General features: G+C 52.2%; 1 protein-coding gene across 1 annotated transcript in view; it reads left to right on the forward strand.

Moving 5' to 3' along the window:
* Positions 1–5,829: 5,829 nt before the first annotated feature.
* Positions 5,830–17,102, forward strand: part of MMD2 (monocyte to macrophage differentiation associated 2) — a 47,767-nt gene continuing 36,494 nt past the window's right edge. Inside the window, exon 1 of the mRNA XM_041750912.1 lies at positions 5,830–6,629. Coding sequence (XP_041606846.1) covers positions 6,583–6,629 — 47 coding nt within the window. The 5' untranslated portion in view covers positions 5,830–6,582. The remainder of the gene's footprint in view (positions 6,630–17,102) is intronic.

A 17,102-nucleotide genomic window follows, 5' to 3' on the forward strand; every position in this document is an offset into this window, starting at 1 on the left:
ACCCTTCAGATGTATATCTATAGGCCATAGGCTTAGAGGATGATTGCCAACAAAAATCCCCTGGGGGAGGAGGTAAAAATAACGGAAATTTCCAAAGAAATTTTTATATGTTGAAGGAGACTTACAGGGGCACCTGGGTGGCTCAATCAGTTAAGCATCTGCCTTCAGCTCAGGTCACACATGATCTCAGGGTCCTGGGACTGAGCCCCATATTGGGCTCCCTGCTCAGCAGAGAGCCTACTTTCCCCTTTCCCTACTCCTGCTTGTGCATGTGCGTGCTCTCTCTCTCTCTGTCAAATATATAAATAAAATCTTCTTAAAAAGAATAAAGGAGACTTCCAGGATCCTAAGTTTGGGATAATGTTAAGGTAAGACTGCCTTTGGTCCTTAGCGAAGCATTCACGTGAAGGCAGTTGAGTTTTGAAAAGAAAGTCACTCAGACTGTCCCAAAGACTTGTTGACGGGCTGTAAGTTGCTGGGAAATTTAATTTTTTTTTCTTTTGCCTTTGTTCCCCAAATCAGATCTTACTTGAAGGTACAGAGAGTGATGGAGAAACTGCAAAACCTTGAAAGGAGTAACATTTGCAAGTTTGTAGCTTGGTGCTAGAGGACAGCTTCAGCGTGGGTATCTGAGCTTCCACTATGTTTGCTGCCATATTCCTTGGGGTTTGAGGGGCTGATGGAGGATTTGAAAACTATTCCTGCCTGTCTTCTGAGTGCACTCCACTTTAACCTTGACCTCTATGGTCTTTTTTTTTTTTTTTTAGATTTTATTTATTTATTCATGAGAGGTGCAGAGAGAGAGAGAGGCAGAGACATAGGCAGAGGGAGAAGCAGGCTCCATGCAGGGAGCCCGATGTGGGACTCAATCCTGGGACCCGGGATCACGCCCTGGGCCAAAGGCAGATAGATGCTCAGACCCTGAGCCACCCAGGTGTCCAGACCCTTATGGTCTTAAATCCAATCCAGAGGTACGTCTATTGGGTGGTGTTCGCAGAAAAGCATGGACAGTGAGATCTGGGAGGGGGAGCCTGACCTCACTGGGTCGGGGACCAGGGAAAAAAGACTTATACCCTAGACCCGGATGGACTTCAGGATTGCCCAGCATACCTGTAAAACCATATAGGTACTTAGTGGCTCCCCAACCAACTGAGCCAGGGTCCCTGTGAAGAGGGCCCTGGCATCAGCACTGTTAGAAGCTTTGCAAAAAGTGCTAAAATTTGAGCGCCACTGGCCCAGTCAGTGAAGTAATGTTCCCACGGCATCCACTGTTGCACCTGCTCACCTCTGGGCAAGTGTGGAGAGAGGGATGCATGCAAACCAGATTGATGCACACAAAGCACCCAGCACAGGATCTTGATCTGTGATTCTTCTCCTTCTTCCCATTTTGCACATCAGAAAAATATAGCTAGCTGGTGGCAAAGTCACAGCCAGAAAAGTTATGTGTGCGAGCTGCCTACTATCCATTCATTGCCTGTCTACCCTGAGGTGACTGTTTACCTTGCACCTGGCCCTGCAGGTGGGTGGTCATGGTCCCCAAAGGTTAGGAGGTGGAGGGCTGGAAGTTGAACTCACAGCAGAGGACTGAGAAAGGACAATGAGCCACCCCCCACCCCCTTGCCAGCCAGGAACTGGCCTGACAACACATACTGTCCACCCATGTCTGACAGTGCTGTTCTGTGACCCTGATACAGTGAGACAGAGAGCAAAACCAGCTTGAAAGTTTGTCTAACCACAGACCAAATTAAGGTCCCTGTGCAAAGCACAAAAATACCAAATATCTCTACTCTCCTGGCTAATCAAATGACTGTCACTGATTTGTCAATCACAGCTCCACCCTCACCCTGCACTTTCCCCATTCTAGGGAAGACTTATTAAGATATCCCATCAAGAATGAGTCCTGCTTCCTGAGAATATCTAAAAGCACAGCCCCTGGGACATCTGAGTGGCTCAGTGGTTGGCCGTCTGCTTTTGGCTCAGGGCATGAACCTGGATTCCTGGGATCGAGTCCCACATCGGACTCCCTGCGTGGAGCCTGCTTCGCCCTCTGCCTGTGTCTCTGCCTCTGTCTCTCTCTGTGTGTGTCTCTCATGAATAAATAATTAACATATTTAAAAAAAAAACGAAAAAATAAAAGCACAGTCCCACTTCCTTGAACTCCCTCAAGCACTTAAGGCAAATACAAATTTTGTCATAAGTCCTTCCTGACCTCCCTGGAGGAGCCGCCTTCGGTTCACCATGGTAGGCCCTCCTCCACCCTGTAACCAGTCAATAAGCCTCCCCGCAGGTACGTCATCAGGCAGTGTTTGGCTGGTGGGCATGGACGGGATGTTTCCGTGGGGCCCTGGAGCTGGCACAAAAGGAAGGAAAAGACAGTTCCCTAAAAGCTCTTGCAAAGGAGACCTTTGAACTGGGTCTGGAAGAAGAAATAGAGACCTGAAAAAAAAAAAAAAAGAAATAGAGACCTGCCAGACAACCTGAGGAAGAATGTCTGGGGGGTGGGGGGTGGGGGGTGGAGGGGATAGCATCTGCATAGTCACAGAGTTCTAGAAAGCCATACACATTTGGGGAGTCTGTTTGGATTCATTTATTGGGTGTGGGTGGTGGGCGAGGCTGTTTTATCCTGACTCTATCCTGAAGGCAAGGGGAGCCACTGAAGGGTTGTAGGGAGACTTAATCAGACTTGTGTTTCAGAAAGTCGCTCTGGTAGGGAGGGTTGGTGGCCTGGCGAGGCTGAAACAATGGGGACTTTGTTTCCAGACACTGCTAGGCACATAGTAGATGCCCGTGTCATATCTACTGATTGGGGACGGAAGTCACCAGGAGGGAGGAGGAGAATCAAGGCAGAGGGTGCCGTGGGGTCCTGGGGACGGATGGCAGAGGTTGGCTTCATGGGAGGGGATTGGTGATGTGGTCAGGGCTCCAGGGAAGGGGTGAAAAGCATGGGTGGTTGGGGGGGAGGTTTCTCTCCCTCCCTGCTTGACACTCTTCCTCTTCAAAGAGCCAGGAAGATAGTAAGAGCTTAATCAGTGTCCATTCAGGGAGACAGGTGTAGGTCTGTTGGCTTGGTATGGGACAGCCTGCCTGAGAACGCCTCCTTGTCCGTGAACTAGGAACATCTCCTGTCGTGCAGAGCTATGGAGGGTACTAAGGGGGTAGTACATTTCCAGTAAAAACGTCTGACCCAGGCTGCCTTTGTTCCTTTGGTAAAGCTGCAAAGCAGGTGCTGTTACTTCCACTTTACAAGTGGGGAAACCAAGCCTCATTGAGTGGGAAGCACCTGGGTTCAGTGTACAAGGCTAGATGGTGGTGGAGGTGTATCTTGGATCCTGGAAGGCCACCTTAGAGCTCCCAGCCATGGCCAGCCTGGCCCAGGGGGTGGTATGGGGTGGCCTAATGGGGAGGGGTCAGAGGAGTAGCAGCAGAGCCCCAGAGAAGACGAGTTGGGTTTTGGCCAGGAGCAGTTGGGGGGCTGGGAGCTCAGGTGATTGTGAGTGGTTGCTATCGCAGGGGCTGTAGGTTGTATCTGGAGACGAGGCCACAGTGACCCCCTCCCAGGAGTGGTGATGGACAGGCTCAGTGACAAGCTTGGGGGTCCTGAGACCATGCAGTGAGCAGGAGGTGGGCTTGCATCAAAGGGAGAAGTCGTCAGGGAGCACTGGCCATGGTCAAGTGGGCACAGGTGGACTTCTGTTGGGGAGGGGGGCAGAACCAGAGGAGAGGGGAGGTGGGGGTCCTGGAAGGCCCCAGGATCAGGAGCCCAAGGTTTGTCCAGTGGCTGCTGCCACCCCTGGTGCCCACCCTGTCTCCTTCATAAGCAGGAGTCAGGCCCTCAGTTGCCATAACAACTGGATCTCAGCAGTAAAAATAGTAACTTATTTCTTATTCAACTTTTTTTGTTCTTGGAGAAAAAGAAAATGCATTTCTAGGTTTGTTTCCCTTCAGGGGTCTCCTCTGGGGCCCTACTGAGCCTGTGGCCAAGACAAGCTGAAGGTCGTCCGAGGGCTGGCTGGGGGCCGGGAGGAGGCCTGCGAGCCAGCAGCCTGGGGAGGTCTGCTCCCACACCTGTGGCTTCCCTCAGCCTCTGGGCAGCTGTGGTCAACAATTGATGCCTCAGGCCTGCCCTGGACTTCCCCAGAAAGGGCCTCAGGGAGATCAGGCCTCTGATCTCTTTCACTTTTAGAAAGCCAGCAGGGACCTTTTTGGGAATTAAAGTTGAGGGCTGAGGAGGAGGTATGGCTGGCACCTGGGGACAGTGTGTCCTAGTGGGGCTGATGATAAGGCTTAGGGACGGGGTCACAACAATGGTGATGGAGATCAAGGTCTGAGAAGAGGCCATGAAATTCGTGTTTGGAGTTCAGAGCCTGGGAAGCTGGGCTTCAGGGCAGCTCCTCTGGTTGTGTGACCTTGGGAAAGTCCCCTGTTCCCTCTAGCCATGAGCCTCACCCGCTCTTAACCATGACCCCTGGCAAAAAGACATTTTCTATCCTGACCAGCACACAAAATGTATATAAGACAACTAAAACAAAAGTTTCTTGAACATGACTTTCTCTCCCCTGGCACCATGCACTCTGGAAGGGATGTCTTCTCTGTTTCATTTCCAGTGGCTGCTCACCGCCCACCTGATTGACTTCCTTTTTTTAAAAAATTTTATTTATTTATGATAGTCACACACACACACACACACACACACGCAGAGAGAGGCAGAGACATAGGCAGAGGGAGAAGCAGGCTCCATGCACCAAGAGCCCGACGTGGGATTCGATCCCGGGTCTCCAGGATTGCACCCTGGGCCAAAGGCAGGTGCCAAACCACTGTGCCACCCAGGGATCCCCTGATTGACTTCCTGATCTTCTAGAGCCATGTTGTCCCACAGGACTTTCTGCGGTGTTGGAAATGGTCTGATATAGCAGCCACTGGTCACATGTAGCTGTTGAGCACTTGCAGTGTGGCTTATATGACCAAAGAGCTGCATTTCAAATTGCATTTCCTTTTATTTAATGTAGAAATAAGCAGACGCAGGAGGCTGGTGGCTGGCTATCATCCTGGAAGTTGCCGCTCTGGTAGGTCCAGATGAGCAATTCAAAACCTGCAGCTCCAAGGGACCTTCCAGCTCTTTCTTCCCAGCATCTCTTCACAGGGTGGGCTGGCTGCCCTAGGGGTCCCTCTGATCCATCACATTCTATACGCCCAGGCTTCCACTCTTGATCTCAAGATCACTTGGCCAAAACCCAACTCACATCTTCCCTCACCTTCCTGCAGCTCCTCCTCTGATCTCTTCCTCCTCCCTCCACATCCCCACCCAGCAGGGCCAGCCAGAAGCCCAGTGGCCACCCTCTATTTCTAATGCATCAGCAGGGTCTAGTGGATTTTACCTCATAAGCATCCCTAGATCCCTTTCCTGGTCCCCACCTCCAGCCTGCCCTGGCCCCTCTGCAGCCTGTGAATACTTGTACCTGCAAGTCCCCACCAACACCACTGCCCGCCAAGTGGCTGCGCCCAACATCTGGAGGGCAGAAATGAATTCCATAGGGTCACTTTGCCATGGGTGGGATTATTTTCTGGATGTGTAGTAGGATCTCAAATAAAAAGTTGCTATAACAAATAGGAAGGAGCTGGGGTTTGAGGAGGAAAGGGAGAAGGAGGTGCTTGTCTTTCAGTTTGGGCATCTGTCCTTCCATGTTGAAGGCTGTTCTGCCTCCCACAGCCCCCAAAGGTGTCATCTGCTCCCGTGGGTGCTTTCCCAAAGCCCATAACCCGGGGCCAAGATCTCCTAAAGGAGAGAGCTGGATCTTGCACAAGATCAGAGAGGGGTGGGCAGATCCTGGGTACGCTGCAATCCCACAGCCAAATGCGTGTGTCCCTGCCTGGGGGTCGTGAGGGTCCCTAGAGTCATAGCCTCTGGAAGTGGAGAGGTTCCCCAGAGACTGCAGCCATTCCCGGGCAGATCCCCTGGGGCCGTCGCGCCTCGCAGGCGCTCGGAGGCAGGAGGCGCTGGCCGCGGGGGGGGGGGGGGGGGGCGCTAGCTACAAGTCTACTCCCCGCCGGCCACGCCAGGGGCCTGAATGGCTGGCGCGCCAGCACTGTCCGCTCCCTTTCCAGCCCAGCCCCAGCCGGGGATGGGGGTGGGTGGGGGAGGGGGGGCAGCGGGGCTCCGTCTAGCAGGCTGTCACCTCGCTCTGAAAACTACGGGAGGAGGAGGGCACACCGGGAGAGGGGGGTGCTGCAATCGGAAGCCCCCCCATCCCTCCCTCTCCCTCCTCCTCCGCGCAGCCACTGCTGGAGGGGTCCTCCAGGGACCCGGAGGGGGCCAAGGCCGCAGGGACTAAGGCGATTGGCCCGGAGCCCCCCCTCCCCACCCCGCCCCCGCCACCATCTGCTCGGGATTTGGCGTCGGCGTCTCGGGCTCAGGCTCGGCTCGCAGCCAGCTCCGGCTCCGCGCGCCCCCCGCCGGCCCCCGCCCCGCGCCCGCCTACCTGCTGCTCCCGCGCCCCCGCCTCCCTCTCTCCCTCCCTCCCTTCCGTGCTCCCTCCTAGCGCCGCTGGTCGGAGCGCCGGACTGGGTGCTGATGGAATCGCCGCGATGTTCGCTCCCCGGCTCCTGGATTTCCAGAAGACGAAGTACGCTAGGTGAGGGTGGGGGCGCGCGGGGACGGGGACACCCGGGGAGGGGGCGCGCGGAGAGGGGACGCCCGGGGAGGGGACGCGCGGGGAAGGGGACTTCCAGGGAGGGGGGCGCTCGGGGAGAGGACCGCAAGAGGAGCGGGCGCGGGGGGAAGGGGGCGCGCCGGAAGGGGGCGCGCGAGGAAAAGGGGAGGGAACGGCACGGGGAGGGGCGCGCGGGGAAGGGGGCGCGCGGAAAGGGGGCACTCGGGGAGAAGGGGAGGGGACCGCGCGGGGAGGGGCGCGCGGGGAAGGGGCGCGCGGAGAGGGGGCACTCGGGGAGAAGGGGAGGGGACGGCGCGGGGAGGGGCGCGCGGGGAAGGGGCGCGCGGAGAGGGGGCACTCGGGGAGAAGGGGAGGGGACGGCACGGGGAGGGGCGCGCGGGGAAGGGGGCGCGCGGAAGAGGGGGCACTCGGGGAGAAGGGGAGGGGACCGCGCGGGGAGGGGCGCGGCGGGGAAGGGGCGCGCGGAGAGGGGGCACTCGGGGAGAAGGGGAGGGGACGGCGCGGGGAGGGGCGCGCGGGGAAGGGGCGCGCGGAGAGGGGGCACTCGGGGAGAAGGGGAGGGGACGGCACGGGGAGGGGCGCGCGGGGAAGGGGGCGCGCGGAGAGGGGGCACTCGGGGAGAAGGGGAGGGGACGGCACGGGGAGGGGCGCGCGGGGAAGGGGCGCGCGGAGAGGGGGCACTCGGGGAGAAGGGGAGGGCACGGCACGGGGAGGGGCGCGCGGGGAAGGGGGCGCGCGGAAAGGGGGCACTCGGGGAGAAGGGGAGGGGACCGCGCGGGGAGGGGCGCGCGGGGAAGGGGCGCGCGGAGAGGGGGCACTCGGGGAGAAGGGGAGGGGACGGCGCGGGGAGGGGCGCGCGGGGAAGGGGCGCGCGGAGAGGGGGCACTCGGGGAGAAGGGGAGGGGACGGCACGGGGAGGGGCGCGCGGGGAAGGGGCGCGCGGAGAGGGGGCACTCGGGGAGAAGGGGAGGGGACGGCGCGGGGAGGGGCACGCGGGGAAGGGGCGCGCGGGGAAGGGGGCACTCCCGGAGAAGGGGAGGGGACGGCACGGGGAGGGGCGCGCGGGGAAGGGGGCGCGCGGAAAGGGGGCACTCGGGGAGAAGGGGAGGGGCACGGCACGGGGAGGGGCGCGCGGGGAAGGGGCGCGCGGAGAGGGGGCACTCGGGGAGAAGGGGAGGGCACGGCACGGGGAGGGGCGCGCGGGGAAGGGGCGCGCGGAGAGGGGGCACTCCGGGAGAAGGGGAGGGGACGGCGCGGGGAGGGGCACGCGGGGAAGGGGGCGCGCGGAAAGGGGGCACTCGGGGAGAAGGGGAGGGGACGGCGCGGGGAGGGGCGCGCGGGGAAGGCACGCGCGGAGAGGGGGCACTCGAGGAGAAGGGGAGGGGACGGCGCGGGGAGGGGGCGCGGGGAAAATGACACCCGGGAAGGGGGCGCGCGGGGAAGGGGCGCGCAGGGAGGGGACGCCTGGGGAGGGTGCGAGTGGGGAGGGGCGGCCAAGGCTTTCTCCCAGCTCTGAGCCGCTGGGCTCGCTCCCCGCGCCGCCTAGGGAATTCGAGTTGATAAACGGACCCTCACCTCGGCCGGAAGAAACCAGAAAAGAGACTTCGTGGTTTTTGTGAGAGTGTCCGCGCCCCGCTTTGCGCCCGGGATCCTGGAGTAGCGCGGGTTCCCAGCGCCTCCTGTCCTAGCGGCGAGCCCTGGGGCGAGTCGCTTCACCTCCCGGAACCTCGATTTCCAGGTCTACAAAACGGGGATAATGAACGTCCCCATCCCTGGGGACCTTGCGAAGCATTTTGCGTGGCGCCCGGAGCAGAGGAATCGCTCAGTTTTTCTCCGGCGTTTCTGTTAATGATGAGCGGTGTTAGCGTGCACCCGCGGTGTCCCCCCGCCCCCCAGCGCTGCCCTCGCCTTCCCCGCACCGCCCCCGCCCCCGTCCCGGCTCCTCACCCTCCCCCCAGCCTTCACCACCCCCAGAACAAGCTGGAAGAACGAGTTAAGTGCTCTTTTAAGGTGGAGAAACTGAGGGTAGGACCCAGGAAGAGTTGCCTGTACTTGACCTTTTCACAGCGTGAGGTCTGTGGTCACTCCTGAGCCTGTTTCTTCTAAAATGGTGATGGCAGATATTCCCACTGGATTGCTGAGTGGAAGGCGAGTCCCTGCTGCATTGATTACAAATTAAATGGGGGAGGTCTATCCTTATTAATTTCCTGTAGGATTCTGTGGGGTCTGCTTGCCTGAAAGCTAGCTTGAAAACCCTTTCCTGAAGTTGCCTCCAGCCCCTAGAGGTCTTGAGGGGAGGACAAGCTGCACTTTTGCCTCCTGCCTGGGCATGGAGGGGGCCAGCCTGCCCTGCTGACTTTTAGCCCTCTGCCTCAGGTCTTCTGCTTCTGGGTGGAGTATGCAGGTGGTGAGTCTGAGATGGATTGACATTACTTTGATATCTGCATCTATGTGGCTCATTGTCTCCTGGCAGTTGCTGAGAGTCCCTGTCCCCATGAGGTCTCCCAAATTCCGGTCAAATGGCAAAACTTGATCACAGATGTCTAGGCTGAAAATGGCATGGGGCTGGGTGGGGTGGGTGGGGAGGCAGGACTGGGCTTTAACTGCTTAGTCTTAGCCTCCATTTCTGGGGGAGGAGGGAGTTGTGAATTCTCCTTCATAGAATTGGGGACTCCCACTGGAAAAGGGGACACATGGAGGAGTTCTTGTGGGTTTTCTTTGGGTTGGGAGGTAGGAAGGGCTGGCTGTCCAAATCCAGAGTCTTCTCTGATATGGGCACTTGGACTTTCAAAGGCTTGCTATTGTGAAGTACAATAAGTTGGTGGAGGGTTTGCTGGAAGGGAAGGCAAAGTCTGGACTAGAGGCCATAGATGCAAACATGCAGGGAAGGAGCTATAAAGCCTGTGCTATGGGCCTTTGCCTCTCCTGCACTTGCTCTGTGGTCTTGGGTAGGTGTCTCATCCTCTCTGAACCTCAGCTGGTTGATTTGTAAGGGTTGGTCTGAATGATCTGTAGATCTGGACACTGGTAATGCTCTCTCCAACTGGGATAGAGCTCTCCATCTGGGCCAGGGTCTGGACCAAGAGCTTTTTCCTTTTGTGCTTGGGCTGATGCAGTTTCTACAATGAGTCCAGTGAGGAAGTGAAGCACATCGATTAGAACTATTTCTGTTCCCTTTCTCATTGCACAGCCCTTACTGTGGTGCAGCCCACAAGTTAGGTCCTTAATAAAGGCTTCCTGATTGAGTGAATTTAATAGTATGACCCAGTGCTATCTGGAAGAAATGTCACACAAGCCACATATGTAGTTCTACATTTTTTTTTAATTTTATTTTTTTTTTATTATTTATTTATGATAGTCACAGAGAGAGAGAGGCAGAGACACAGGCAGAGGGAGAAGCAGGCTCCATGCACCGGGAGCCCGATGTGGGATTCGATCCCGGGTCTCCAGGATCGCGCCCTGGGCCAAAGGCAGGCACCAAACCGCTGTGCCACCCAGGAACCCTGTAGTTCTACATTTTTTAGTAGCTCTTCAGTTTAATGTGTGACTGATTTTCTATCTCATTGTCATTAAAAGGTTAAAAAACAGGTGAAACTAATTTTAAGAATATATTGTAGTTAATCCTTGATATGCAAACTGTTGCCATTTCAACATATAATCAATATAAGTGAATTATCCATGAGATATTTTATATTCTCTTTTCACTGCAAATCTTTGAGATCTGTGTATTTTATACCCACAGCCCATCCCAGTTTGGATTAGCTGTATTTCAAGCGCTCAATAGCCACTTGTGCCTAGTGGCTGCCCAATTAAGTAGCACAGGAATGTCTTTCCAGGGCAAGAGATGGGCATTTGTCTTAATTGCTTTGGCTACTTTAATAAAATATCATCAACTGGGTGGCTTATAAACAATAGAGAATTATTTCTCATAGGTTTGGAGGCTGGAAGTACAAGATCAGGGTACCAGGATGGTTGAGTTCTGGCGAGAGACATCTTTTGGGTTATGAGCTACAGACTGTATCTTTGTGTAGTAGATAGAGAAGGAGCTACTCTCTGGCCTCTTCTTATAAGGCACTAATTTCATTCATGAGGGCGCCACCCTCTTGACCTAATTATGGCCTAAAGATCCCACCTCCAGATGCCATCACACCAGAAATTAGATTTTCACATATGAATTTTGGGGGAAGGAGAGGGGGAACCATTCAGCCCTTAACAGTGTTCCTAGTTAAATGCTGTGTGACACTGTAAAAAGATGCTTTCCGTCTTTGAGCCTGTTTTTCAATGGATGGTGGGACTAGCCCATCTTTTAAGGTTCTAGCCTAGAACCCTTGAATTATTTACCTAGATCAGAATACTTATCATAAAGCTATAGGAATTAAAGACTGTGTCGTGTTGGTGCAGGGCTAGGCAGATTGGCCAGTGGAACAGAATGGAGAGTCCAGAAGCAGATTCACACATATCAAAAAAATTTTGATTTTTGTGAAATGTGGCATTGCTGATTCACCAACTCAAGGATGGTCTATTAAATAAATGGTACTGAGACAATTGGTTATCCAGACAGAAACAGTGGAACTGGAGCTCTACCTCACACCATATAGAAAAAAGCACTGGATGGGTTAAAAATTTATAAGTGAAATTAAAAAAAAAAAAAAAACAACTTGAAACTTTTAGAAAATAGAAAGGACTAGCTTTTGGGTTTCAGGGTAGGTAAAGATATCTGAAGGCACAAAAAGGTTAAAACCATTAAAGAAAAGAGAGATAAACTAGAGCATGTTAAAAATTATGAATTTCTATCCACTGAAAAATGCCATGAAGAAAATAGAAGATGAGCTATGAAGGACATATTTGCAGCACAATTTAACCACCAAGGTAATTAACGTCCAGGAAATATAAAGAACTACAAGAAGAAAAAGACGAATAGAAAATGTGAAAATACAAATCGTTTTGCAGATAAACACAAAGAGAGAGAGGAGAGTACACAAATGAGCAGTGAGCATACAAAAAGCTGCTCATTTTCATTGGGCATCTACCCTGGAGAAACTTGTGCACAACGTGTGTCATTGGAAATTGACGAGAATTTTCTCAGCAGTATCATGAGATAAGGAAGACTTGGGGACCTCCCAAACATCAATGGTAGAGTAGTGTGCGTCCCTATAATAGAATAATATCCTGCAGCGAGAGTACCTCCACTTTCAGGCAACAGTACAGATAAATCTTATAGACATGTTGAGTGATAAGCAAAACACAAGGAGAACTATGAATCCAGTCATTTGACGCTCAAGAATAGGAAGCCACCTGTTGTTTAGGAATGCAGAGGAAGGTATATGGAAAGCCATAAAATGATTATTGCAAAATCAGCTCATTGGCTATCTCTAACGGGGGGTGGGGGGCAGGTGCTTCTGGGTACACAGGGTGCTTCTGGTCCTAGCAGTGTTCTAATTCTTGACTTGGGAAGAAAACCAACCTGGATTCTATATGCCTTACAAGATAGCTTCCATTCCCTAGGGGGAGACTTACCCATGTGGCCACCTTCCTGCAAGGGGAGGCTGGGAAGTGTAGTCATGCTGTCTTGTGCCCATTGCTGTCCAGAACAGCACCTGGCATCTGAATAGGTACCAATCAGATCTGGTGAATGACCAGTGGGTGTGTGACTTTGGACAAGCAAATTAACCTTTGAAGACCTTGGTCTGCTTTCTTGCTTTATTTTTTTTTAAAGATTTTATTTATTTATTCATGAGAGACACAGAGAGAGAGAGAGGCAGAGACAGAGGCAGAGGCAGAGGCAGAGGGAGAAGCAGGCTCCACTCAGGGAGGCCAACGTGGGACTCGATCCTGGGGCCACGGGATCATGACCCGAGCCAAAGGCAGATGCTGAACCGCTGAGCCACCGAGGTGTCCCTGCTTTCTTGCTTGCTTTATTTATTTATTTAAATTTTTTTTAAAATTTTTATTTATTTATGATAGTCACACACAGAGAGAGGCAGAGACACAGGCAGAGGGAGAAGCAGGCTCCATGCACCGGGAGCCCGATGTGGGACTCTATCCTGGGTCTCCAGGATCGCGCCCTGGGCCAAAGGCAGGCGCTAAACCTGCTGCGCCACCCAGGGATCCCGCTTTCTTGCTTTAATCTGACTTTATTTTTTAAAAATTTAAAAAAGATTTTATTTATTCATTTGAAAGACAGACAGACCCCAGGCAGAAGGGCAGAGGCAGAGGGAGAAGCAGACTCCCCTCTGAACATTGAGCCCAACGCGGGGCTCAGTCACAGGACTCTGTGATCATGACCTGAGCCAAAGGCAGATGCTTGACCAACTGAGCCACCTAGGTGCCCCTTCTTTAATATGACTTTAAGTGGGAGTCATTATAAAGCAGCATTGCAATTATAAGCACAACATGTGCTCTTTGGGCAATGTTTTTTTAAATCAAGGGAAGTAGGTATAAAAATGAAAGCAACAGTCCCCCTTCATCCCACCATCTTAAGATCATCACCGTGAAATGTGCTGCTCGTTTGCTTGCTGTCCTTTTTCTGCAGAGACGCTGTAGCTAGCATTGTGTTGTAATTTTATTTTATTTTATTTTATTTTTTTAAATTTTTTTTTTTTTTATTTATGATAGTCACAGAGAGAGAGAGAGGCAGAGACACAGGCTGAGGAAGAAGCAGGCTCCATGCACCGGGAGCCTGATGTGGGATTCGATCCCGGGTCTCCAGGATCGCGCCCTAGGCCAAAGGCAGGCGCCAAACCGTTGTGCCACCCAGGGATCCCATTGTGTTGTAATTTTAAAAATGTGACCTGCTGCAAGCCTGTCTCCCTTGTCTTTAACAGTTATTCACAACCTGAGTTTAATGTGTGCCTCATATTCCATCTCATCATCGAACACTGGTTTATTTTTATTATTTCCCACTTTCAGAGGCTTTCATTGCTTCCTGGAATCCACTTCTGTAAGTAACACTGCTGGGGAACATCTCTGCAGCAGGGCACCAGCGTCCAGGAGAATTCTCTGTGTGGACACATATTTGATCCATTGTCGATCCTGGGCATTAGCCACGTCCCATGGGTCACAAGTTTGACGTGATGCTCACTGACTGCCTAGTTATACAATGACTGGGGCATAGGGTGCCCCCAGAACGGCCCCATCTCATAGTTCTTGCCACAGGCTTGAAGTTGTTCCTAAGGCCACAGGAGGGTCAGGGCCCAGCTCATCTTGTAGTGGTGTTCTTGAGCTGAAGGAGCCTGGAGCTTGAGTGCTGATTCTGCTCATCTCTTTGCTGAGTTCTCTTGCATAGGTAACTTAATCACCGAGCCATGCTATCGTCCTTGTACTGGAGGCTAACATGGGGTTGGTAAAGCATACAGTGGCCCTGGTAGGCTTTCTGTACATTTAGGTCCCCATCTTACTACCTGACATCCCTTCAAGGTCACTTAGGACCAGTCCTATTCCAGCTCAGAAATTCTGAAAGTCATGGGTCTCATAAACACTTTTTTGTTCTTTAAGTGATGAAGATATGTATGAGAAGCATCCAGTGCGGGTATACAGTTGGTGCTCCAAAGTGGTGGTTATTTCTGCAAGTGATTGTTATTCACAGCCTCTTTCCAGGGAGAGTTTGAAGCGCTCTGTACAAAACAAGTTTCTCAAGATCCACGGGGCTGTTGGAGAACCCTTCCATCTTGGCAAGGCTTGTGCTGATGTCAGAGGGTCCCTGTGCGTGGAGAAGGGGTGGCGAGGAGAGGCTCCCGGGTGCTCTGTCTTGCTGGGCTACTGTGGGCAGGCCAGTTCTGGGCTTCATGGAATAAGAACCACGTGCCAGGCCTCATGCCTAGCACCTTCTGTTTACCACCCGTATTTGGTTTGCCCGTAGTCATGGACCACATGGTCAGGCTCACACCTGGACTGTGCTTTGCTTTTCTGCCTCCCATACCACCATGGGGATAATAATCCTCATGATCACCTGCGTTTGTGGAGTAGGGCCAGAGCTCGTGCGATTGTCCTCTCTGGACACAGGGACTAGAATCCTGAGTCCTCCCTGCTGCCCACACCCTCGCAGGGTCTGGCAAGGCTCTCAACACACCACCCGTGCAGCCGCCTTCATTCATGGACAGGCCCGCCCCAAGCATTTGTGGGGCTGGAGCGAGTGTCCCAGTGGAAGCCCACACACCATATGTCTGAATATTTAAAGTTAAAAACCCAGCTAACAAGCTTTTCGACAAAATGGGTTCTGTCCTCCTTGGCAAATATACTTCTATAATGACAAAAATGGAACACTCTAAAACGTGGCTGTCATATGATTGAAGGCTGGCCACTATCAAAGGCAGCTGAATTTAGTTTTTTCACGTGTGTCTTGGCATTTATGGCTGGGCCAGCAATGCTTGGATGAGCAATAAGATAAAGGTATACATAATTTATTCATTATGGTATATTTCATACCAGTTATTTTTCTCCTCATTGCAGCAAAATCACAAATTACATTATTTATATTAGAGATTTTCACTTAAATTGGGGTCTAATTGATCATCTAAAGTTGTGCAGTCCAGGGCTGTCACACTAGCCACCTGTGGCTGTTCATTTATTTAAATTTTTACTTATTTATTCTTTTTAGTAGGTTCCACGCCCAGTGTGGAGCCCAACACAGGGCTTGAACTTGTGACTGTGAGATCAAGACCTGAGCTCAGATCAAGAGACAGACACTTAACTGCTTAACCAACTGAGCCACCTAGGTGCCCCTACCTGTGGCTATTATTTATTTATTTTTTTTTTAAATTTTTTTAGTTTTAATTTATTTATGATAGACATAGAGAGAGAGAGAGAGAGAGAGATAGGCAGAGGGAGAAGCAGGCTCCATGCCGGGAGCCCGACGTGGGACTCGATCCCGGGACTCCAGGATCGCGCCCTGGGCCAAAGGCAGGCGCCAAACCACTGAGCCACCCAGGGATCCCCCCACCTGTGGCTATTTAAATTCAAATCTAGGGCAGCCTGGGTGGCTCAGCGGTTTTAGTGCCGCCTTTAGCCTAGGTTATTATGATCCTGGGGTCCTGGGATTGAGTCCCACATCCAGCTCCCTGCATGGAGCCTGCTTCTTCCTCTGCCTGTGTCTCTGCCTCTCTCTCTACCTGTGTCTTTCATGAATAAATAAATAAATAAAATATTTTTTAAAAATTCAAATCTAAATTCGTGAAAATTAAATAAAAATAAAAAGTTAGTTCCTTGGTTGCAGGGGCCACATTCAGGTGCCCAATAGCCACATATGGCCAGTGGCCACCGTATTGGACAACACAAGACTTACATTTCAGTTGTTGCAGAAATTTTTCTTGGAGAGCACTAGTCTAAAGGATGAAAATGTAAAACGTAATTTAAAAAATACCCTACAAGGGACAACTGGGTGGCTCAGTGGTTGAGCATCTGCCTTGGCTCAGGTCGTGATCCTGGGGTCCTGGGATCGAGTTCCGCATCGGGCTTCTGGCAGGGAGCCTGCTTCTCCCTCTGCCTATGTCTTTGCCTCTCTGTGTGTGTATCTCTCATGAATAAATAAATAAAATCTTTTAAAAAATAAAAAATACCCTACAAATGTAAATTAAACCAAAAGAAAAAAATCGGAAAAAAAAGTTACTTATTTTTATTCTAGAGCATCCAGAATTTTCTTAAATTTGAAAGGCAAAATACAAATGAAGAATAATAAGTATAAAACTTAAAGTCAGAAAGCACTTATGTAAAATATTTAAGTAGAGCTGAATTTTTTTTAAAGATTTTATTGATTTATTCATGAGAGACACACAGAGAGGCAGAGAAGACACACAGAGAGGCAGAGACCTAGGCAGAGGGAGAAGCTGGCTCCCTGCGGGGAACCCGATGTGGGACTCGATCCCAGGACTGGGATCCAGGATCACGCCGTGAGCCAAAGGCAGGCACTCAACCGCAAAGCCACCCAGGTATCCCTGAAAATATTTTTTAAAGATTATTTATTTGAGAGAAAGAGTGTGTGCACAAGCTGGGGGAGGGGCAGAGGGAGGAGAAGCAGACTCCCCACTGGGTGGGGAATCCAATGTGGAACTTGATCCCAGGACCCTGAGATTGTGACCTGAGCCAAAGGCAATGCTTTACTGATGGAGCCACATAGGCACCCCAAGCTGAAATATTTTTATTTTTATTTTTTTTGCAAATGCAATTGAATCTCCTCTCATGAAAAGGAAACCCTTCACATCTAGAGCTCAGCGCTAGTGGCCTAGTGGCCAAGGTAAAGAGTAGGAATCATGCCTATGCCAGACACGTCTGGCCCAGACATATGCAGGTTCAGGGCTGATACGAATTTGTCCTTCTTGCACAGTGCTCCTGCGCTGCTATGTACACCTGTTGGGAATTCCAGGGCAGTTCCTGAGTGGCTTGGAAACCCGGAACCACAGGAGGCATGAGAGGTGGAGGCTGAGACTGCTGGGCAGTGAC

Source organism: Vulpes lagopus, chromosome 3 (genome assembly GCF_018345385.1).
Source record: "Vulpes lagopus strain Blue_001 chromosome 3, ASM1834538v1, whole genome shotgun sequence".
Classification (NCBI taxonomy): Eukaryota; Metazoa; Chordata; class Mammalia; order Carnivora; family Canidae; genus Vulpes; species Vulpes lagopus.